A 24,442-nucleotide genomic window follows, 5' to 3' on the forward strand; every position below is an offset into this window, starting at 1 on the left:
GTCCTCTTTTGTAAAGGAAAACTTAAAAGTAGATAATCATGTAATTTTCCAAATTTTCTTTTGGAGTCCAATCTTAAACTGGAAATCGGTACAATTTACATCTCTAGATAGGGTATAGGGATTTTCAATATTTGGAACCGATCCAGGCTGATTCGTATCAGAATCTTCTATGCCGATTCCGTTCCCGATTCCAACAGTTTTAAAACCCTGGCTGCAGGGTTTAACCGAAAAAGAATCCTACCCTAATTCCTTTGTTCTGGATGCCACTTCAAATTTAGCCAGCCAGAGCTTCTCCCCGCGAACAGAAGAAAGCGTCTCTAAGACTTTGTACGAACTCCTCTTATACAGAGGTTCTCACGTGAGCTACGGCTAAAGCCCTATGCTATCAGCACCAACTTGTACAAATCTCTTGTTGCCATTACCGACTGTGAACTGGGTTCTTTCATTGGATCAAAAAGCTTCTGCTTTTAGTGTGAAAACTTTTCCCAATTCAAAATTTTTTTCTTCCCAATATCAATCGATGGAGTCGTTGAGCTTGAAGAAGAACTATCGCTGCGTTCCTTCTCTTCAACAATTCTATACTGGTGGACCATTCACCGTTTCCTCTGATGGATCTTTTTTAGCCTGCGCCTGCGACGACAAGATAAAGATAGTTGACACGACGAATGCTTTGATTAAGTCGACTATTGAGGGAGATTCAGAGGCCATCACTGCTTTGGCTCTTAGCCCTGACGATAAACTCCTTTTCTCTGCCAGCCATAGCAGACAAATTAGGGTTTGGGATCTCTTCTCCTCCAAATGCTTGCGTTCATGGAAGGTAGTATGATGATTTAAGTGCGGAATATGTATTTTTTTCTTTCTCGATATTGTGTTTGATCAACAATTTAGTTGCCTAGAGGGTATGGTGAAAGAAGTGTTTTGGTTTGAGTAGGGACATGATGGACCTGTGATGGGCATGGCTTGCGATGCATCCGGTGGATTGCTTGCTACAGCTGGTGCAGATAGGAAAGTTCTTGTATGGGATGTTGATGGTGGTTACTGTACGCATTACTTCAGAGGTCATAAGGGAGTTGTTACCAGTATCATTTTCCATCCTGACCCAAATCAGCTATTAGTGAGTTCAAGTTCTTCAGTCTTCTCATTTTTGTTTTCTTGTTTTTTTGTTGAAAGCTTGATTGTCTTTTGTTTGTTGGTTTATTGTGCGGAGTTACCGTAATTGAAGTGTTTTTCTATGTTTGCTTTATAAATCAGTGTAATTCGTTTTGTTCGACTTCATGCAGCCGAACAGGCTCATGGCTGGTCAGAAAGGCTAAATGTGGTTTTCATGTTTGAGGTTGACTACATGTGGGAAATTTGAAAGGAGATTCAGAATTGAAGGGGAAAAAATGTTGTCTAGAATTGAAAATTTGAGAAAATGTGGAACTGACTTCTTTCTTTTGTCTTAAGGAGCTATTTTTTGCTCATAATGAAAATGTAGTAGGTACTCTTGTTTTATATTTGAGTCCCTGGCTCGAGTGATTTGCCATATTGAAAATTTTAAGACGATGAAAAAAGTAAATAAAAGGGAAAATCCAGGGACATCCCAAGGTAATTGATGGAAAGCACAAACACCCCAATACTATGGTTAGAACTGTTTGTTGGGTAGAGGAAATGGCAGATATACCCTTAGTTGTATTATTCTATATCTTACGATATAATGAACGGAGGAAGAATAAGGAACTCATGGAGGAAGTAAGAAGATGAAAATTTAGGATTCTATTTTACTAAGGGTAACACTATCAAGTCACAAGACATTAAGGGCAATAAATGAATTATGAATTATCTAACCATGACTTAACAGAATTTGATAACATTGTGTACTATTATACAAATTTTAGAGAAATTTTCGGGGTCATTGCCAATTTGTAATAGTTTTTGGGTGTTGGTACTTTTTCCCAATTATCTTGGAGTGTCCCTGAAATTTCCCTAAATAAAATACCGGAGAGTAAGAAGTAAACAAATGTGTGAAATCTTCCATTTAGAATGTAGGTGGTAAAAGGAAAAACAAAAAACCTCGTCTTCAGACAAAAAGGCATGGCATGAACTTCAGACCAGTTTACATGATTCAAAACACCATATATTCGTGCAAGCAAAAAGTATGGTAGGAATTCCTCTGCACATTCCAAAAGTGTGAAGTCTTCCATTTGAACAGTATATGGACACACTCACACACAGGGTCCCTTTTTCCCCCATAATAAAACAAATCCCTTGTCTGACTAGAAAAGGAATGCATAGCTTAAGACAGCATTTGTACCTGCAAGCTAACATGATGATGACATCTCTTGTGTATAGAGATTTGATCTCCAGTTGCTTGATTCATTGTATATGTTGCTGCTTTCTTGTATTTCCTTTGTTCTCCTCATAGTTTAGCTGAATCAAGTTTTAAGGTCAAGCCTCAAACTGGGTATTGATGGAGTTTCTAGACATTCATATTGGTCATTATGCTTTTATTCTTGGGGCTGGCTTTATAGAAGCCTTTCATATTTTAACATTACGGTTCTTCATCTCATCTTAGGGATTTAGCATCTTGGGGTCATGTGGAAATTGTGGGAGGAAATTTCGCATCTCTTGCATACTGAATTTGATTATATATTGCTTGCCTTTAATGATTTCTGTAGTTAACCAGTGATTTCTTTCTTATTGATAATGGTTATTCATAAATCAGATTCGTAGCCTTTGTTTCCTCTATAGCTTTTCTAATGTATCTTTCATTTTTCCTGCTTTTTTATCATTCTTAAGAGAACGCAATCTCTTGCATTCTGTTCCTAGCTCAGTAGTGCCAGTAATAGATTTGGTTGGAATTTATATATTTATTTATTGATTAAAGTAATAAGTTTTTGCTAAAAGTAGCATACCCTGACCACAAGCATAATATAACTACTTTGGATGATATTCTTGAAATGAGATTCTTGCTTTCCTGTTCTGCTTTCCTTATAGTTTGTCTTACATTCTCTGTATGGACACGATGTTTGGCTGTCATAGTTGTTCTCTGGTAGTGATGATGCAACGGTTCGGGTGTGGAATCTTGTTACTAAAAAATGCATGGCTGTACTAGAAAAGCATTTTTCAGCTATTACTGCCTTGGCATTTTCTGAAGATGGAAAGGCCTTACTCAGTGCTGGAAGAGACAAGGTATGCCACACTTTTCTTGATCTTGCTCAATTGTTACTGATCTTTGTGACTTAGAAATTGTTAGTGAGGTTGGTAATTGTAAATGTGTATAGTTGTTGCTTATACCTCATGTTTTACCTATGAAACTATGCTTTGATTTGCATATTGTTGTCACTTATTGTATTGACTAAACAGTTAGCTATCTTTTCCCTGCTATTTCACCTGGACCTTGCTTTACCATTACTGAAAAATTTTCCGTGGTCTTATATTGGTTTAGGTCAGATTTTGAAAATCTAATATGTGTCAAAGAGAATGAAGAAATGTGGGTTTGTGAAGGTCTAAAAACACGACATTGATAACAGTGCATGGAGAATATCAACTTTATTAGCAGCCATAGATAGGGTTGTCAATTTTGGACCAGAACCGTCCCACTAGGAACTGGAACTGATCCACCCAATAGCTTGTTGGACGGATCTGATCCTAGTGATTTGTTAATGGGTCAGATCTGGCCCTAGCTATTGGAACCAATGGAACAGGTAGAACCAGTTAGTATAAGGTAAGTTCAAGAAGATCAGACTCTTTCTTAATTATAAATAGCTACTACTCTATAGTCTCTAGATTAATGCAAAAGAAGATTACTTTTACCCCAAAAGGAACAAAGATAGTGGCCAAGAGCAACATTGTGGGGTACCATTTGTCTTGGAGTGAAAATTATGACCCAAAATAGCAACACTTGCAAGAATTGGAATGTTAAACAAGTTGCTTGAAAAGCTCTGATAGTGTATATTCTTGGAAAAGTTGGAACTGCTGAGGAACCGGAACTGGTAGTTAATGGCTCTGATTCTTAGATTTAGGACAGGTAAGCTTACTGGTCCGGTTTTGGTCTCGATGTCATGGAACCGGAACCACTAAGAAACGGGACCAATAGCCCAGAACCAGACCAGTTGGCACTCTTAGTCACAAATGATGAGAACTTCCAAATACAAGTGCAAAATATTATTATGATGGTTCATTAAAATTAAAACTTAGCAAAGATACAGTATAGCAGATGCAGTTTCAGACTGGTCCAATCCCAAAAGAACCTGGCCAATGGGGTTTGGTCCAACAAGAGTTGGGATTTTAGTATTTTATTTCAGTTTAAATTTTAGTTTTTTATTTGTTTTATTATTCCTATGTAAAAGTGAGTTAGACTTTAGGTTAGAATTTTATTTTTGGTTTTGATTTCAACTAGGATTTGTGTTTTATATTCTTTAAATAGTTTGTACTAAGATACAATCTTCAGATTGTAATATTTTATTTCAGTTTAAATTTTAGTCTTTTATTTGTTTTATTATTCCTATGAAAAAGTGAGTTTGACTTTAGGTTAGAATTCTATTTTTGGTTTTGAATTCAATTAGGATTCATGTTTTATATTCTTTAAATAGTTTGTACTAAGATACAATCTTCAGATCGAATAGCTTGAAGAGTTTTATTTGTTATCGAGAGATTTCCTTTCCCCCCTTTTTCCCCTCTTCTTCTCCTCCCTACAAATTTTTCCTCCATTGCGGCCTATACTAGGCCTGCATTGGTATGTCAATACCTTTCTTTGTTGTCCTTTGAACTAACTTGCTCTGATCAATTTAAGTCTCTTAACAAAATCCATAGAATTTGTCCTCAGTACCTTATTGCAGTATAGTATCTTGGGCTCTAATATAAGCCAAATGGGGGGAAAAACTAGGACCAGTATGAAAATTAGTGTAAATAAAGTTCAGGGTAGTAGGTAAAGTTTGATTATGAACTTTTGAATTATTTTTATTCCACACATCTTCATCTTGTACCTAATTTCAAAAAACACAATAGGAAGTCATGATGCTAGTCAAGGTTTGGAACTCTGGATAGGTTCGCGCACCAAGGTCGAGGTCCAATAAAATGTTTTGAACTTGAACCCACATGTTCCTAGATACGAATGCACGCATTTGCATGTGCGCTTACACTCTTTATTTTCTTTATTTCTTGACATCCATTTTACTTATCCTCTGAATCTGTTTAACTGTCTGCCTGTTAATGATCAGCTGAATTCAAATCATCTCAGGTAGTAAATATTTGGGATCTTCAAGACTATGGGTTCAAAATGACTGTACCAACATATGAGGTGCTTGAAGCTGTCTGTGTGATTCATGCTAGTACCTGTTGGGAATCCCTTCTGGATTCATTCCAACGATCCAGCAGGAAGAAGAAGAAAAGTGAATCACCACCGATTTTCTTTCTTACTGTTGGTGAACGTGGAATAGTACGCATATGGACCTCTGAAGGGTATGTTCGTGATATTAGGCACCTCCTTTTCTCACTCATTTTGTAACATTGAATTTGTTTGTGGTGGAATTTCTCAGTAGCCACTGTTGCTTTTGTTGTAACAGTGCAGTGTGCCTGTTTGAGCAGCAATCTTCTGATGCTGTCAGCTCGGATGATGAAGATGCAAAAAGGGGTTTTGCTGCAGCTGTCATGCTGCCCATGGATCAAGGGTTACTTTGTGTTACTGCCGATCAGCAGTTCCTGTTTTACTCCCCAATTCAAACCCTTGATGAGGCATTCTGCCTGAAGCTGTGCAAAAGGCTTGTTGGTTACAACGAAGAGATTGTGGATATGAAATTTTTGGGTGAGCAAGAACAGTTTCTTGCTGTAGCTACAAATCTGGAGCAGGTAATATTTGTTGACGTTGATGTATTTTTGCCTGACAACCACATCGATTTTACTGTTGAAAATAATTTGATAAAACTGAAGGTGATCCTCCTGGAGGGATTCCTTATTTGTTGTAGTTCTATGATCCCTGTGGCATACAGCATTTCTAGATTTGGTTTGTACTTGGCCTTGCAAATATGTGTATATATTACCTCTTTCTTTGATTTTTATGTGCCCTTACTAATACCCAACTGCATGTATATGCCTGTTCTAACTTCATAACTTGAGTTTATCTCCAGGTTCGAGTGTATGACCTTGAATCCATGTCTTGTTCCTATGTGCTGGAAGGGCATACTAACATTGTATTAAGCATTGACACATGTGTTTCAAGTTCCGGAAAGACACTTATTGCTACTGGGAGCAAAGATAACAGTGTGAGTGTTTCTGTTCTTTGGCATTTATGGAAAACATTGCTGCTTACACAAGGTTTTAGCTTTTAATGCTGAAAGCTGGAAGTAAAATTTAAGAACCCCTTCCCCAAATACACAGACCCCACAAGCTGGAAGTAAAATTTGAGAACCCCTTCCCCAAACACACAGACCCCGCCTTAAAAACAAGAAATGGAAGTAAGCCCTACCTTTTGATTTTCATCTTCTCAAATAAATATATTCTTTCCAGGAAACTTGGATGTGTAATTTTTGTGGTACTTTACGTCTGGCATTTATCTCATCATCTGTATCCCCCTTTGATATCTGGGTTACAGGTAAGATTATGGGAGCAGGAGAGCAAGCGTTGTGTTGGGATTGGTAATAGTCATACGGGAGCTGTTGGAGCTGTTGCTTTTTCCAAGAAACACAAGAACTTTTTTGTGAGTGGTAGTAGGTGAGTTATCTATGCTGAGACCAATTGCCACAATCCAAAAAATTTGCTTCCAAAATCTGTGCGTTGCATTATTAATCATTCTCCTTCTGGTTACAAGTAGTAGTATCCTCTACCCTGCCAAATGGTGATGAAATCTGCATATGTTCTCTGTGGGGTCTCATTTGAACTTGGTATTTGCATGTATTCTCTATGGAGTCTCACTTGAACTCATGTGATTTCGCATATCGCTCTCTCTGTCACACCCACCCACCCACACACATGCACACAAAATCACACACAATGCAGAATAGGAGAGCAAACGTTGTGTTGGGATTGGTAAGAGTCATACAGGAGCTGTTGCTTTCTTCAAGAAATGCAAGAACTTTTTTGTTAGTGGTAGTAGGTGAGAGGTGAGGTATCTATGCTGAGACCAATTGCCACAATCCAAATTTGCTTCCAAAATCTATGCGTTGCATTATTAGTCATTCTCCGTCTAGTTTCAAGTAGTATTAGCTCCTCTACCCTGCCAAATAATGATGAAATCTGCATCTGTTCTCTGTGGGGTCTCATTTGAACTTGGTATTTGCATGTGTTCTCTATGGAGTCTCACTTGAACTCATGTGATTTTGCATATCGCTCTCTCTCTCTCTCTCTCACCCTCACACAAATCATGCACAGTGCAATATTTATGACCATTCCAGTAATGAGTTTGTTTAGTTGTGTATTCCAACAAATAGAGTAGTTGATGCAGTACTGATACTCTGCCAGAAAGCGAATGGATCCTATTTCATGTGCGTTGGTTGGTCTGGTTCAATTGTGAACCAGTTATCTGGTTTTGATCGAGCATTTATACTATTTACATGTTATTGTTAATGCCGGATTCTGTTTGGATTTTATCCGGTAATGATAATATTTGTAATAGTTGGGCTTGATTATGTTATTATAACTCCAGTTTTGTTAGGTCAGTTTTGTTTTTTTTAATTTTATTTTTTTATTCTGGAATCTGGAGTAGTTTCTATTCAATTTTTAAGTCAGTTTTGAGTAACCTCCAGGCAGTTGGCTGTGGTAATTTGAATGAATTTTGGTGTCGATATGTATTTTTTGGTTTGAGTCTTCTAAAGTAATGTAGGACCAAGGTTGTCAAGGCGACAAGGCAACCAAAGCGGTTGGGCCACCGCTTAAGTGCAAAGGTGACAAACCGGCGCCTAGGTGGCAATACTGCGACCAAAGTGGTTGGGGCACATTGAGATGACTATTTTATGTGGTACATATGATACACAAAAAACTTTACTCTAAGCTAAACAAATATGAAAGAATCATAACTATGGAAGTTTATCATTAAAAATAAACATAAGTTTATCTCATCATAATACAAATATACAATAACATTTAGCAACATAATATAATAACATTATAACATATGATTATGAACTATATAAGAATAAAGTTATAAATATGAAAATAGAAGTATGGGGAGAATGTTTTTGTTGTATAGGGAAAAAATATGCATGATGTACAATATATACAATTGTTAGCTTGTTGGTCAATTTAAACATCCGATTTTTTTATGTAAAAAAATAATTCTCGAATCGTTGGAATTTAATTTGTCCGTTTTTCTCTCTCTTTTTTTAACATTTTTTGACCAAACCGATAAATTAATTGATCACATTACTCCGATTAATTCTCCATCTAATGATTTCTGAATCCAAAATGAATAACTATTATATTGATATATGGTTTGTAGAATGAAATTTGATAATTAGAAAGATTCTTTGAAAAAAAAAGAGCTTAGGTACAAAATGTAAAAAAAGTAATAGAGTTAGCGCTTAGGTAGGAATATGGTGCACAAGGTGACACCTAGGTGATAAAGCGGCTGAAATCTTGCATGTCAAGAAATTGCTCAGGTACCTAGGCAGACGCCTTGATAACAGGGTGTAGGACCATGGCCAAACTGGGGCTTCTCCTTTCTCTTGACTCCATCATTCTTCTAAAGTACTGTTTCAGGAATTGTAACCAGTTGTAGACCGACCTCTTAATCTCTCTACCGCACACCACATAATGTAGTACTGTATTTGACTTAAAACTAGTAACCAATCAAGATCTTTCACTGAGAATGAATTCTAGATTTGAAGGTTTAACCATAGTTCAAAATCAGATGTGAGACAAAAATGAAACCTAGAGTGATATCATAATGATAACTCTAGAACAACACCATGACCAGGGGGAAAAAAAGGAAAAAGAAAAAACGGAATTGTAATTCATAGTAGGACGTAACTGTGGATCAGAATTGAGGCAGTCTGAAGTGTAGATTTCCAAAATGAGATGAGAAAGATTCCCTGAAAATTTGATATCAAACAGATGGACAGATCTGATTAATAACCGAAAACAAAAGATTAATCACTGAAACAGACTTGTTAATTAATGAAGAAAGAGATAAAATATGAGGGAGGTGAGAGAATAATAAGATGACAGAATAATAGTGGTTTTCATGCCACAAGGTGGATCGGTTGGATCAAACACGGACCTCATTAATAAAACAAGGTTTCTCCATATAGACGAATGACTTGCAAAAGCAAATATTGATCTCAATTCATGAGTTAGGTGATCAACCCTCTTACATAAGTCATTTTATATAGCCAATTCAAAGACGTGTATATTAAATACAACAATCAACTATTAGCTACTGCCGACAAACAAGAGTATTAACTCAAACCTAACATTGACTCAACTACTACCCAACTCTTGACAAAGGAAAGTTCATTTCACAATAGAGTTTCTTAATTTCACACTACAACCCGTTTTATTGACTTTGAGACATTCTCAACAATCTCAAGTTTCCATTCATACTAGATTAGATTTAGCTTAGGTCTAGTCCATTAAGACCATAGTATGTGGGCTGACTCAAACCCATTTAGTAGTCATTTCCCATGAAACTCATGGACTAATTTGGGCCATATCCTAAATCATTTACTGGTTAGACCCCTTGGGCTTCTTTCGAGAATGTCTTCAACCATGCATCACCACTTGTAGATTTATATATTTGATCAGCACTGATTTGGTATTATAGTGTCCCCTAAAGCTTTCCAAGCTCAAGTTGAATATTTGTCCCTTGTTCATAGTTGAAGGGTTTGGTGAACGTTTATTTTCAAAATCTGTGCTAGATATGTCGCTGAAGACTGGTGAAATCATTCTTAATTCTGATGATGATAGTTTTATTAAGTTCTGTATTTCCTCTTATTTTGAAATTTTCTTTTGGTTTTGGGGGCTTTTCTTGTGGGGGGGCTGGGGGCGGGGTGGGAAATGATTCCAGATATTTCCTCCTAAAATGGCTATTGGGCTGGGTCAGTCATGCTTTGTAGCTCTTCATGGTGCTCTGAATGTTGAAGCAAATTTATCTATGTTAAAGTCCTCTCATCTGCAACAACTCTTGTCTTGAAAGGGCTTCAGCATGATAGCTTTCTGAGGCCGATCAAAGTAGTATCAAGTATCAACAATGAAGCTGGTAGCATAAGCTATGGCGTGTTTCATCCCATGCTTACCAGGAGGTCTCCTGGCTGTTAACTCCTCTTTTTTTCTTTTTGGTGGTGCAACTTTTGGAGGGCTGGTGATGCAGATTCTTCACCCACATTGGCTGTTTGCTTAGGAATAAGTGTAGGTTTAAGTTCTACACACGCTAGGCCTTTGATTATATGGGCTTTCTATGTAATGGGCCACTTCCATAAGTCCAAAATAGGGTAATTAGGTTGTATACTTGATTGGTTGTTTTGTTTCTCCTAGTCTATTTTTGATATTATGTAATATTTTCTTTGAGATGTTCAATAGGGCTGAATTAGGACTTTGTTCTTTTATATAGCCTTAGCTAGCTAGATTCAACCAAGAACTAGTTTTTCCTGGATTTTAAAGAAAAAGCCTGCAATAGTAGGATTCTTGAACTTTTAGTGAGGGGGAGGGGGTCTGAACTCTTCAGACGGGGATGCGGCTTTTTAGGTATGATGTGCAAGTTGGGTGAAGGATTTGGTCCCACTTTGAGGGTATTTTGATGGTGCGATAGTCCTAAATCTTGTGACACTTGAGGGAAGATGGAACTCAAAAGTCAAGTGATATATGGCTAAAGACATGCTAGAGAAAAGAAGCCCAATGGGTATGACCCAAATCAGCCCATGTCTTTCATGAGCTAGGATTATTTTGGTGGGTTAAAGTCAGCCCACATGTTATGATTTTCCTGGGCTAGATCTAAGCCCAATCTAGTTCTTGAGAAGGTCAATAAAAGGGCTGTAGTCTGAAAATAAGGAACATTTTGTTAAAAGGAGCTTTCCGTCGTCAAGACTCAAGAGTTAGTTTGTGGTTGATAGGTGAGTGTTAACTGAATGTAGGATGGTGTATTTAAGTTGTGTCTTTAGAATGACAATATAAAGGAACTTATGTAAGAGGGTAGATCACCTCACTCATCATTTTGAAATCAAAGTTGCTTGCTAGCCCTTCTTCTCTATGGTGAAACCTAGTGTTTAATCAAGATAGGTTGGTCTTCGATCCAATCGACCAATCTTTCGGTTTGTAGCCCGGCTGTTACCTTCTTGTTATCATTATTTTATCAATTCCCTCATATTGTTCCCTCACTTTATTCGCCTATTAGCAAATCTAGTTTAGTAACCATTTTCTGTTGGGATTACTATTCAGATATGTCATCTACTTGATATCAGTTCTCAAGGTATCCTTCTCATGTCATAATGTTGTCGACACTTCAGCCTAACTCCAACCTGATTCCTAGTTTTGCCCCCTACTTTGAAGAGATATTCTCCTTGTTTTATATTATTTTCTTGTGATATTAGTGTTGTTTCCATCTACATTTTGCTCATATTTAGTCTGTAAAATCTGAAACTCATTCCCTTGGAAAAGATCTTGACTGGTTACTGTTTTGATCATTCAAACATAGTACCACATTCACAGGGTTTAGCAGGGTTCTTTTGGAGCTGAGATTTGGACCAACGAGCAATAGGGGGGATATGCAGAAAGTTACAGGTTTAGTGGAGACTAGTAGTTGCTGGTTTAATGAAGGCTTAGGTTGGTGCAGGTTTAATGATGCTAGGTTTGATGGATCAGTGATGGTTTAGTTGCTGGATGGGGAAGGTAACAGTACTACTCGGATTGTATCAGCAGTAGGTTAAAAGAAATAGTAAAAAAGATGGAGGAGGAAGATGATAAGATGTTGCTGACATGTTCTATTAATTTTATTTCCATATTCTTATATCATATTATAGTAGTTTGTTTGGATTAGATCATCATAAATCCATTATTGTTTAGGTCAGTTTCATTTTTAGTAAATTTTGTATTTGTTTCCATTCTTGAGTAGTTTCCGTCTTCAGTTCAGGAAGCCTAGACGTATTATGGTTGGGTTGCTCTGTATTGAAACTAGGAAACAGTCTCTCTACAAAAAGTGGGGCAGGTCTGCTTACTTATGTCCCTCCCCAAACCCTCCATTAATGGGAGCCTTGTCCATTGGATATGCCCTTTTTATTCAGTTTAGGAAATCTCCCATACAGTGTGCAATGGCGAGATGCATTCAAATCTGTCTTTATCTACGTCTTCATTTGAGTTTTTATAAAGTTATATGGGCCTATCTGCTAAATCAGATTTAATTATGGAATGAGTTGTGGTCATTTAGTTGTAAGTGGAGTTTGGTGCCCCTCTTCGCAGCTTTCTCCTCTTTCTTTTATGGTTCTGATGCAGAACAAGACATGAAATAGGAAGCGTAAACAGTCACCGCTCACATGAACAGTGTTGCAGCTCCTTCTGCCTTTGTAAATTGTACTAGATCTTTTTGGGGCCCAAGACCAGATGATGTGAAGATTTCTAATGAGGGTCAATTTTGTCTTCAGCTTTTTTTTTTGGGCGGGGGTGGGGGGGGGGGGTGGGGAAGAGAATAGAAGTTTGGGGTTGACTACATGAATTATTAAGCTGTCTTTCAGGTTTTGTGAAGAACTTGATAACTGATTGAGATTTAACGTCACTCCATATACTTATTGTTTATTTCTGCTTAATATTTATTGATATTATTTAACCCTTAATTTGTCTTCTGATTAGAGATAACACCATTAAAGTCTGGAGTTTGGATGGTCTCTCAGAGGATGCTGAGCATGCTGTTGATCTTATTTCCAAAGGAGTTGTGGCAGCTCACGCTAAGAATAAGGATATTAATTGTCTGGCTGTTGCACCGAATGATAATCTTGTTTGTAGTGGTTCCCAGGTTTGTGGCACTGTTTTATATTCACTCTCTATCTTTCTCTTGAATTTTCATTATTATCTAGACAAACAGACAAGAAAAGAACTGCAAATGATAAGCCTTATCATTGTTGCAAGCCTGGAATATTCCTATTTTTATTTTACCCTTTTCTTTCTCTTGGATTTGTGTTGTTTAGGACCGAACTGCTTGTGTCTGGAGACTTCCAGATCTCGTGTCAGTTGTAGTACTTAAGGGGCACAAAAGGGGGATTTGGTCTGTAGAGTTTTCCCCGGTTGATCAATGTGTAATTACAGCATCTGGTGACAAGACAATAAAGATATGGAGTATATCTGATGGTTCCTGCCTAAAAACATTTGAAGGGCATACGTCGAGTGTATTACGTGCATCATTTCTTTCTCGTGGGACCCAGTTTGTCTCTTGTGGTAAACAATCATGCTATTATTCAATCTGTCATCACATGTCTCTTTGAATATGCATGCCAATCAATTCCTTTTTCAGGTGCTGATGGCTTGGTAAAGCTTTGGACAGTCAAGACAAATGAATGCATTGCTACATATGATCAACATGAGGACAAGGTAGTGAATCAGCCTTTGTGCTTTGTTTCCTAAAATATTGCCTTTCATTTACTGGTTGTCCCTAGTTATTGCTAAATAATTTTCTCCAAGCAGGTCTGGGCATTGGCTATTGGAAAGAAGACGGAAATGCTTGCAACTGGTGGGGGTGATGCCGTTATCAATCTATGGTATGACTCTACTGCTGCTGATAAAGAGGAAGAGATCCGTAAAGAAGTAAGTCGATATCACCATGCCACTATTGACTATACAATCTATTGGCATCTTAGTTCTGGAATAGGAAGTTATGTTATGAAATCTTTCAGTTTCAGATTATAAGTTATGATTCTATGGATCTTAAGATATGTTAATTATTATTTAACATGCATCAATAATTACTATTTGCTGCTGAGATCTGAGATGATGTAACAACATCATGACATTTAGATATCACCTGGATTGTCTTTTCCACATGTTAAAGTTCATACCTATTGGGCTTTGTGTTCCATAGAGCATAAATCCGGAAGAAATTAGGTTTATCTGTAGGTAAGGTTAGTAAATAATTCAGATTTTACACTCCGTTCATGTTAAGCATGGTTCATACATTTGGTGAGATCTAACCAACATCTCAAGAATCTTGACCTTGAAGATGGAATGGCATATGAAATAAGAAAAAGGCATAATTTTAAAATCCGCGACTGAGATTTTGAATATTTTGAGAATCTCGGCCTTCTTAGTATTTGGTTGCATAGTCATAGACATAGTATTGTATTATTGGACTTGCTAGTTCAAAGGTGGATGAATAGGGTAGTAGAGTATATTATTCATTGAGATGCATAAGTCAACTGTTCATTGTATCTTGGGGTTTGTAAGAGAAACTTTAGTTTTCTAACTAGTTCTTAAATAATTATGTATAGCACTCGACGAACAAGGTGTGTGTAGAATAGGCAATTTTACATTCAGGGTTCAACACTTACTGTTAACAAAGAATCCAAAACCTAATCACTGAGTTGGGTGCATCCCCTCACACACAAACAAACTTTGAATATTAAAGAAAGTTTATTAAGCTCAGAACTATCCCTTTAAAATTTTGAGCCAAATATGGCCATTTGTCCACCATATTTTGGATAAATTTCTTCGTAACTAGAAGGTTTGGGAGATTGTTATGCAAGGATTGCAATGTCATACCAAGGGGAAGCTTAACTGCACAACCTAGACTAGTGATCTTGGATATGTGCTTAATGCCACAAATTCATAAAAGGTGCGAGGTTAACTATTTTAGGATAAGATGGTAGAACTTAAAAGAAGATTGCTTGAAATCCTTCACTAGCAAAGTAGTCAAAAGAAGGAAAGTGGGAATTTGAGGGGGATACTAATGCAATATGGAAGGAGATGACTATGCATATTAGGAAGGTGGCTAAAGATGTCATAGGTGAATCAAAATGGAAAGCTCCATTCCGATAGAGAGACTTAGTGGAGGGATGGTAAGGTTTAAGTAGCTATTAAGAATAGGAAAGGTAGGTTTAAGACATGGTAAAGGACTAAGGATGTAAAGGATTTGTTGGCTAGAAATGAAGCTAAAAAAATTGTGGGAAAATCAAGGGAGAAGAAGTATGAAGATTTATATAATAAGTTGGGCACGAAGGAGGGGGAAAATCTATTTATAAGATAGCTAAAATAAGGGACGGAGAGTGTAGAGATCTAGACGTTGTTAGATGTTAGATGTATTAAAAGTGAAGATGGTAAAAGACTAGTATGTGATGAGGATATTGAGAAGAGATGGGAAATCTATTTCTCTAGTCTACTAAACGAGCATTCTTCAAGTATCTGTGATTCGGACGATTACACCATTCACCCAGGCACCAATTTTCTAACACGTATATGGAGAATTTCAATGTCCGAAGTAAAAGAAGCTTTGAGGAGGATGAAAGTAAGCAAGACACAAGGTTATGATGAAATCCTAATAGAAGTATGGAAGAGCTTAAGAACCTATTCCTGGATTAGGCCCCCTCAAATTGGGCCAAAAAATCAAACCCAACAAGGCAAGACTGGCTGAATACCCCAGTGGTATCTTGGTCATTTTCGAGCCCCCTTTGGGGCTGATATGGGTGTTGATAGAATCCCCTCGATCCAAGGTCAGGGATCTATCCTCATTTTTTCTGTTTGAGTTAGTAGTTAAGAGTTACCGTCCATTTCAGTTAGGGTTGAGTTATTAAGATAGGGTTCCTTAATTTTAGAAACCTTATCTTAAAGTAGTTAGCTAAGGGCTAGTTAGGTTTAGAAGTTGTTGTTGAGTCACAAATAAGTGTCTGTAAGAGATTCCAATCTAAGAGCTACAATCTCGTAGTAATTTGATTCCTTTTTTCAGTGTTGATAGAGTCTAGTTTGAGTTGTAATTGGATCTTATTTGTGAGGAGATCCCAGCTTGAGTTAGAGTCTTTAATTTTAGGCTATAAATAACCTCTTTCTGCATTGTAATTCTCAGTTTGAGTTAATGAAAATTATGAGTTGAAGAAAGACGTGAGAGAAGTTGTGGGATTCCTAGGAGGGTGACTTGTGGCTGGGTTAGCGAGTACTTTCTGCAATTTTCAAGTTCTTCTTACTTCCAGCATTGAAACAACCCCAACAGCTTTATTCAAGTTTTCAAGTTACAGCCCCTTCCCCTTAGATCACGCAACCTTAAAGACCCCTAAACCCCATTGCATCTAGTCCCTGCCCCTTCCCCTTCATCCCCAGCAAGACCCAGCCCTTCCTCAAACCCTGGAATCCCTTTCCCTCCCTCCCTCCTTGTCCACGGCTCCACTTCCTACTCCCACTAGGTGACCTTTATCCCGAGCCTTGTTTGAAGCCCTTCTACCTTCATCAGAATCGCATATACTATAGATCATATTCCTAACATTGTTACCCCAAAACTGCCTTGCTTCTGGACTTCTAAAAAATTCTGCAATTCATCTTCTTCATGGAGCAGAATCTGCAGATTTGAAGAAAGTGTGGAAAACTACCCATTCCCCAACCCTAAAACCCTAGTTGAATCCCAGTCAACCTAGGATTTGAAACTTTTGAATTTTGATATTTGAAATCCTATAAATTTCATATCTAAATAAACATTCCCAGCAGCTTATTGGCCTATAAAATCCTAGGTTAGCGAAAACACTCAAAAATATCCTAATTGAGTGCTACTTTAGAAGATCCTGGATATCCAACCCTAAACCCTGGGTTGCATCAATGGTATCAGAGCTACAAGAACCGGCAAGGTAGCATTTGGATGAACGAGAAACAAGTCAATGGCTAGGGCCAATTCTCACCCAATCAATTGAGGGGAGTTCTAGGCTTGCAAACTTTACAGAAAAGTGGGGGGATCAGCAGCCCTAGTCACTACACACAGAGCTACCTAGTCAGTGAGTGTTCTTAAAGAAGGGGAGAGACAGTCTCCCAAAGCTGCCAACCAATTCCCCTAGTAGAAGTACACTATCATCCTTTAGAAGTAGAGCCAAAAAACTTTTCTAATAGTGAACAATTGGACAGCCCGCAAGAGATTTTGTTGTCTGCTAATACGGTGACACTACCCTTGATTTCTAAGGTAATTCTAGAGGAGTCCTAATAAGGCTAGGAAGCCCAAATTGTGGAGTACCTGGTGGAAATCCTAGCTTTTGAAGATGACACTAATAGATACAAAGATTGCATGAGGATACTGAGATCAAGGTCAGAGTAGCTAAGGATGAAGTTGAGCCCACCCCTCCAGGGGTTCTTCACTGTACAGGGGGCATTGCTGTCCACAGATATCAGAATCCATCCAGCACCCATTCCTAGTGAAATTGGACCTCCCTTAAGTCTCCCACTTCTTGAAGGGAATACTATAAACCTCCTACGACCCATAGCAACAGTGATGATCAAAGTGCAGATAGAAAAAGGCGCCAAAGGCATGACCATATAGGCATATACTCCATCCTTCATCCTAGGGCTGCTAACACTCAGGTCCCTAGGATTGAAGACTACATTGCCATTAGTGCAGGTCCACCAAGGTACTGTCAAGGAAAGGTGCAAGCAACACCACATCTGTTACTTCCTCCTAATTGCAAGATGAGAGGTCGAGTCCATATGAAAGCCCTCTAGAGAGTGGACCCAGAAGCGCATGACAAGCATATTCATTAGGTTATGGATGATTTAAAGGAGGGGAGAGATGATGTATCTGGGTTGGGCCCCTTGAAATTGGGTCCAAAAAACAAACCCAACAAGGCATTCAAGGCTGGTTGAATACCCTAGGGGTATCTTGTTCGTTTTCCAAGCTGCCTTCTGGGGCTGAATATGGGTGTTGATAGAATCCTCTCGATCCAAGGGTTAGGTATTTATCTTCACTTTTTTCCTGTTTGAGTCAGTAGTTTAAGAGCTACAGTCCATTTCAGTTAGAGTTGAGTTGTTCCTTAATTTTAGGAACCTTATCTTAAAGTAGCTCTATTTTAGTTATGTCCTAGTTTGGTTTAGAAGTTGTTGTTGAGTCACAAGTGTTTGTAAGAGATTCCAGTCTAAGGGCTGGAATCTTGTAGTAATTTGATTATTTTTTTGAAGCGTTGATAGTCTAGTTTGAGTTGTAATTTGATCTCATTTGTAAGGAGATCCCAGTTTGAGTCATAGTCTTTTATTTTAAGCTAAAAATATCCTCTTTTTGCATTGTAATTCTCAGTTTGAGTTAATGAAAATGATGAATTGAAGAAAGACTTGAGAAAGTCATGGGATCCCTAGGAGGGCGACCTGCGGTTGGGTTAAGCGAGTGTTTTCTGCAATTTTCAAGTTCTTACTCCCAGCATTCAAATATCCCTAGCAGCTTCATTCCAGTTTCCAAGTAAGTTACAGTACCTTCCCCTTAGCCACTGCAACCCTATAGACCCCCAAACCTCATTGCATCTAGTCCATGCTCCTCCTTCATTCCCCTGCAAGACCCAGCCCTTCCTCAAACCTAGAATCCCTTTCCTGCCCTACTTTCTACTCCCACTAGGAAACCTTCAACCCAAGCCTTGTTTGAACCCCTTTTACCCTCAGAATTGCATAAACTTATAGATCAATGGTCCTAACATTGTAACCCCAAGACTGCCCTGTTTCTGGACTTTTAAAAAAAATTCTGCAATTCATCTTCTTCATGGAGCAGAATCTGCAGAATTGAAAGAAGTGCAGAAAATCCTAAGCACCATGCTTCAGCCCGTACATCTCTGAATCTGTTTCTGAACTGCAGGTTAGTAGCATTAGAGTTCTGATCTGCAGGACAGCTACCGATTCCCCAACCCTAAACCCTAGCTGAATCCCAGTCAATCTAGTATTTGAAACTTTTGAATTTTGGAATTTGAAATCTGAAATCCCATAAAATTTCAGATCTGAATTAACATTCCCAGCTGCTTATTGGCCTCTAAAATCCTAGCTGAAACACTCAAAAAAATCCTAATTGAGTGTTGATTCTACTTTAGAAGATCCTATATATCAACCCCTAAACTTTGGGTTGCATCACTTGTGAGTTAGCTTGGTCGGTTGACCAAGTTGCTTAATAAGGTTAGAAGCACAAGGAAAATGCTAGATGAATGGAGGAGAAGCATCGTGGTTTCAATTTACAAAAACAAATGAGATATTCAAAGCTATAGTAACTACAGAGGCTGATGAGCCATATTATGAAATGGTCGGAGAGAGTAATTGAAACTTATTTGAAACAAATAACCACAATTATGGAAAACCAGTTGGGCTTTATTTTGGGAAGATCTACTATGGAAGCTACTTACCTTATTAAAAGACATGGAAATGCATATAGTGGAGGAAAGATCTTCATGTGTATTTATTGACCTAGAAAATGTTCATAATAGAGTTCCTAGAGCGTTAGTTGGTAAGTACTAAAGAAAAAAATGTTGCAAGTAAATATGTGGACATAGTTAAGGATATGTATGATGGTTCAATGACGAATGTAAGAACCGGGGGGGGGGGGTTTAGGTAATGAATTCCCAATTACAGTTGGGCTATATCAAGGATCAGCTTTAAGCCAAATTTATTAGCACTTATAATAGATGAATTAACCAATGACATTCAAGGCAAGGTTTCTTGGTTTATGTTTTTGGTTGATGACACTGTGTTGATAGATGAGACACAAGCAGGGATTAATACCAAATTAGAATCATGGGGAGTTGGAATCAAGAAGGTTTTATGGTAAGTAGAATGAAGACAAAATATTTAGTTTGTAACATCGGTCATGATTGGGTGGACGATGATGTTGTTAACCTTGATGATAAGGAGATTCCTTAGAGTGATTGTCTTAGGTACCTTGATCATTTATAAATAAAAGACATATTTACGTGTGGTCATCTTAGTGAGACCTTAACTATCCCTTCGTGAAAAAAAAATCATGTCTAGGTCCCAAACCAACACATTGTTTGGTGTTAAATTTGTTTGTGAAATGAATAAAATACCGCTCCAACCACACCCAACCCTGCAGCTCCCCAATCTTACATCTAGCTACCCTGCCAGAAATCACTCATCATTGGCCCTACCTTGCCATATATATATATATAATTTACCAAATCTCATTGGAATTGTCATCTTCAACATGGGGGGACAAAATCTCTATCCCAACATTTTCCAAAACACTCGCTAACTTGAGAAATTCCTTATGCAAAGCAGACAATACTTTCTTGTTGCCTTGGCGACAAGTTGAAGAAGAATCCATATTAAAGAATCTAGAGAGAAATCTCGAAGTCAAAGCTATCGTCCCAAATAACACCACTTATTCACGGGAATCAACATCATCCCCTGCTTTCCTAATCTCCAAAAGCTTCCTTCCATTACTAAGGAAGCACCCAAACATGCTGGTATTAATCTTATTCATCTAAACTCTGTCCACAGATTTCATCATAACAGCAAATGAAGGACTCAACAAAGCATCCAGAGCTTCCCTCTTAATTGGAAGAAAATCTTGAGTTCATCCAGCAAAATCTGAGAGAATAATTAGTTGCTTATACTGAGTTCCTTGTGAGAATTCTGGACCCACTTTGACCAAAGTCTGAGGAGTATGTGAGAAAGAAAAATTTGCTGATTTGTGAAGCCAAAACCACTGGCCCACCTTTCCACTGCCGGAAATCACCCACCACTAGCATCTTGTTTCTCTTTTTTATATTTTTTATTTTTTTTTATTTGGGATAAGAGTATCAGATTCTCTTGGGTCACACTATCTTCCGATCTCCTTTGCGATCCTTTCATCATATTCGCTAATTGGATCGCTTTTGAGGCACTGTCTACTTTTTACTTCTGGACTTTAGGCCACTAACCAGCAGTTTCAATGCAGCAAGGAAGGGGTAATTTGCAAAGAGTAAATTGAAGATGAATCTACAGAGCTAAGCTACTTGTTTTCTTGAACAGTGTAACCTGCTGGTACTCTATGGACCTCTGCTTAACCTATTGACCATTTGATGTCGTTTTCGACCTTTTGGAGTCTTTGCTGGCTATCGGATTCAAAAAGGTTTTAAGCTTCAGAGAATAGCAATAGGACTCTGAACAGATTATACAGTGGCTTACTATCATTTGAATAGAGTTTCAAGAGTATTTTGGCTTACAAGGTGGGGGTGATCGTTCTTTTTTATTTATTTATTATTATTATTATTTTAATTTTTGTGGGAGGTGATTTTCAGCTAGGTGGCTGGTGTGTTGGGGGGTGGGCTGGGTTTGGGTGTGTGGGGGTTGGGGATATTTTAGTCGTTTCACGAATAAAGTTGCCACCTTTCAAACGGTGTTAGTTGGTTTGAGACTTGGATGTAATTTTTTGCACTAAGGGGACCTAACAATAGTTTAGGTCTCACTAAGAGGACCCATGCTTAAATTTTTCTAGATAGAAGAGGTGGTGATATAAGGATGATGTTTCCAAAATAATCAAAATATGATGGTTGAAGTGGGGAGGCGTGTTTGGGGTTTTGTGTGATCGACGTATTTCTTTAAAGCTCAAAATAAAATTCTATAGAACTAGTGTTTGATCAACAAAGTGTTGAGCTCTTAAAAAACATCATATAGATAAACTTAGTGTAGCAAAGATGAGGATGCTAAGATGGATAAGTGGAAAAACGAAATGATCATATTAGAATTGGTCTTGGAGTAACTTTGATGTGCGATAAGCTAAGAGAAAGTTGTTTGAGGTGGCACAACCACGTTTAACGGAAGCTTGTAAATGCCCATCTACGGAGAAACGGTATAATCCAGATTGAAGGAATTAGAAGAGCTAGGGGCAGATCTAAGATAATCTGAAGAGAAGTGGTGAGAAAAAAATGCATAGTTTAGGCCTTGTATCTAGCATGGCCTCAAACTGACCTGATTAGAAGGCATGAATCCATGTAGCAAACCCTATTTAGTTGGGACAAGGCTTGTTGTTGTTGTTGTTGTCTCAAGAGACCTGACCTAGTCGACATGACTGTTCAAGACAAGTTTTCGAACCTTGGGTCTAAGGCTTTAAGGCATCGAACAGGTTTACATTGTTGCAGGTATGCAGACTACGGAAAAACAAATATATCATTTTGTACATAATAAAAAAGGTGACCCACTGCATGAAACTCATGCCAAGCAGAATCTTGAGAGCATACTGTAAGCAGCCTTAACCGTGCTTTCATGACAGGCTGCTTACAGACATGAACCTGTGTCCACTTGGTCACAATGTGGCAAGTGCATCAATCTATATACGAGATAACCTAATTGTCAATTGTTCACCCCTCACATGAATAACTAACGATCGAATCTGAGTAAATCTATTTGATTCCTAAACTAATTCACAGTTGATAAATACTGATGGGCTCCTGTAGGTTCTTCCTCTATATCAGAACAGCACATGGACCCTAGATATAAGCTAGAGTTTTTCACTGTTATGTATTCTGATTAAGCACTATTTTGTTCATATTGATTTTACCTCCTATAATTTTGTTCTCTCATCCCATATTTTTAATTCTAAATGTCTTGATTATTATTTATTTTTATTTTGAGCTTTTTCTATTGTGTGGTTACATTGCAAATTTAACTATTACAGGAGGAAGGCGTTCTAAGGGGTCAAGAACTAGAAAATGCTGTGGTAGATGGTGATTATACTAAAGCAATCCAAGTTGCCTTTGAGCTTCGCAAGCCCCATAAACTTTTTGACTTATTTTCTGAACTTTGCAGGTAAGCTAACCAAATCTTGTGCTATCTTTCCTTCCTTGAATTTTTAGCTGAGCTAGTGTCTCTGCAGGAAGAGGCATACTGAAGATCAGATAAGAAAGGCTCTCAGTGGCCTCGGGAAAGAACAACTTCATGTACTTTTTGAATATATTCGAGAATGGAATACGAAGCCAAAGCTATGCCATGTTGCACAATTTGTGCTTTTCCAGCTTTTCAACATCTTTCCTCCTACAGATGTTCTGGAGGTGTGTTACGTCTACTACGTTCTTGGTCGAGTTTTTCTTGGTTTAAACAATCTACCTTTGTGTTTTTTGACCAGCAAAAAACCAACTTGCCTTTGTGTGGATACTGAGGTTTTCTTTTTCATTTCAGTAAATGGAAGGGTTAGTTTCATGTTCCATTTCATTTTGCAGATCAAAGGCATTGGTGAACTTCTTGAGGGTCTTATTCCATATTCACAGCGGCATTTTAGCAGAATAGACCGCCTAATAAGAAGCTCATATTTGCTAGACTATACTCTTAACGGGATGTCAGTCATCGAACCAGACAAATCTATTGTTGCAGTTGAAGACAAATCTATTATGCACCTAGATGAGAAGGAAACCCAGGACAGATTTGCAGTCGAAGACAAATCTATCATGCTATCAGACGAGAAGGATGCAGATGATGGATTAATGGCAAGAAACCAAGCTGTCGAGGAGATAGTCTCCTCCAAGAAACGAAAGGGTGAGGCCGGTTCACCAAAGACGGCCTCCTCTAAGAAACAAAAATCACACAAATCAAAAGGAGGTTCAGAGAAGAAAATCAAGCAAGTGGCATACACTGCTGTATCATTAGAAGCATAGCACTGCTATATATATTTCATTTGATTCACAAAGGGCCCATTGTCATTTCCTCTTTTGAGCTATGTTTTGGCTGTTTTGTGATGAAGCCTACATGGTGGGAATGGATTTGTAGCCCTCTTCACCCCCCCCCCCCCTCTCTTCCCCTTCTTCAGCTATATTTTAGATGAAATTTTGTAGTGAAAAATGTTGTATATTAGAGGGATTCCCCTATTGATTAGAAAGAAGGAAACAGTGTATTGGATAAACTCCAATTTTCAGATCAATTTTTGCTTTTAATGACGGAAACAGCAGCACCAAACAAAGACCACGGGAACTACAGAGAAGAGCAACTCAGTATGAAAGAATCCCACGAACAAAATCTATTTGTGGTTGTATTAGATCTAATCCCACTACCCATCATTTCTTGATATTTCTCCATAGTCGTTTAGGCTTGTTTGTATTTCTTCCAAACCAACTGAATCTAATGACTTCAAATCCCCCTATCCCAACATCTTTAATCCACTCAATTCAATCATTCAATCTTTCAAAAACACGTGATTCATGGTAATCTCTACTATCGACAACGGGCGAATTAACGGCTAAGCTAGCCGGGAAAGCCTTGTCAAAACTAAATAACCATGAATCACCAACATCTCTTTTGAGATGGTGGAATTTCTATTGGAAAATACCCATGCATCCAAATTTTAAAATATTTCTTTGGTGTATTGTGAATGCAGGACTGCCGACAAAGGCTATAGTATCCAAATGGATAGGAGGAGATTCAACATGTGAATTATGCAATACCAATGAAGAAATTATGTGGCATATCTTTTTATCCTGCAATTGGACAAAAAGAATTTGGGCAACAGGACCATTGGGACTGCGAACAGAATTCATACACAATAATTCTTTCATCAACTTATACATTTCCTTCTAACCCGGCATGACATGGACAAAGACAAAAAATTGGTTTTTTTCCATTTTTAGTATCACATGTT

At 37.9% G+C, this 24,442-nt stretch overlaps 1 protein-coding gene across 1 annotated transcript; it reads left to right on the forward strand.

Moving 5' to 3' along the window:
* Positions 1-223: 223 nt before the first annotated feature.
* Positions 224-23,961, forward strand: TOZ (Transducin family protein / WD-40 repeat family protein). The gene is made up of 14 exons (XM_089158021.1): positions 224-817; positions 932-1,114; positions 3,022-3,171; positions 5,222-5,442; positions 5,547-5,829; positions 6,108-6,242; positions 6,572-6,690; positions 12,751-12,913; positions 13,086-13,332; positions 13,409-13,485; positions 13,579-13,698; positions 22,493-22,623; positions 22,691-22,865; positions 23,034-23,961. The coding sequence occupies exons 1-14, from the start codon at positions 380-382 to the stop codon at positions 23,463-23,465; spliced, it is 2,874 nt and encodes a 957-aa protein (XP_089014147.1). The 5' UTR covers positions 224-379; the 3' UTR covers positions 23,466-23,961.
* The last annotated feature ends 481 nt before the right edge of the window (positions 23,962-24,442 follow it).

Source organism: Hakea prostrata, chromosome 6 (assembly GCF_041222555.1).
Source record: "Hakea prostrata isolate BN-2017 chromosome 6, UWA_Hpros_2, whole genome shotgun sequence".
In the NCBI taxonomy this organism is placed as follows: Eukaryota; Viridiplantae; Streptophyta; class Magnoliopsida; order Proteales; family Proteaceae; genus Hakea; species Hakea prostrata.

Coding starts and splice junctions, on each gene's coding strand:
- TOZ (XM_089158021.1), top strand. CDS start 380: ATGCTATCAGCACCAACTTGTACAAATCTCTTGTTGCCATTACCGACT. Junction 818..931: donor AATGCTTGCGTTCATGGAAG/GTAGTATGATGA, acceptor TGGTTTGAGTAG/GGACATGATGGACCTGTGAT. Junction 22,624..22,690: donor TTATTTTCTGAACTTTGCAG/GTAAGCTAACCA, acceptor GTGTCTCTGCAG/GAAGAGGCATACTGAAGATC.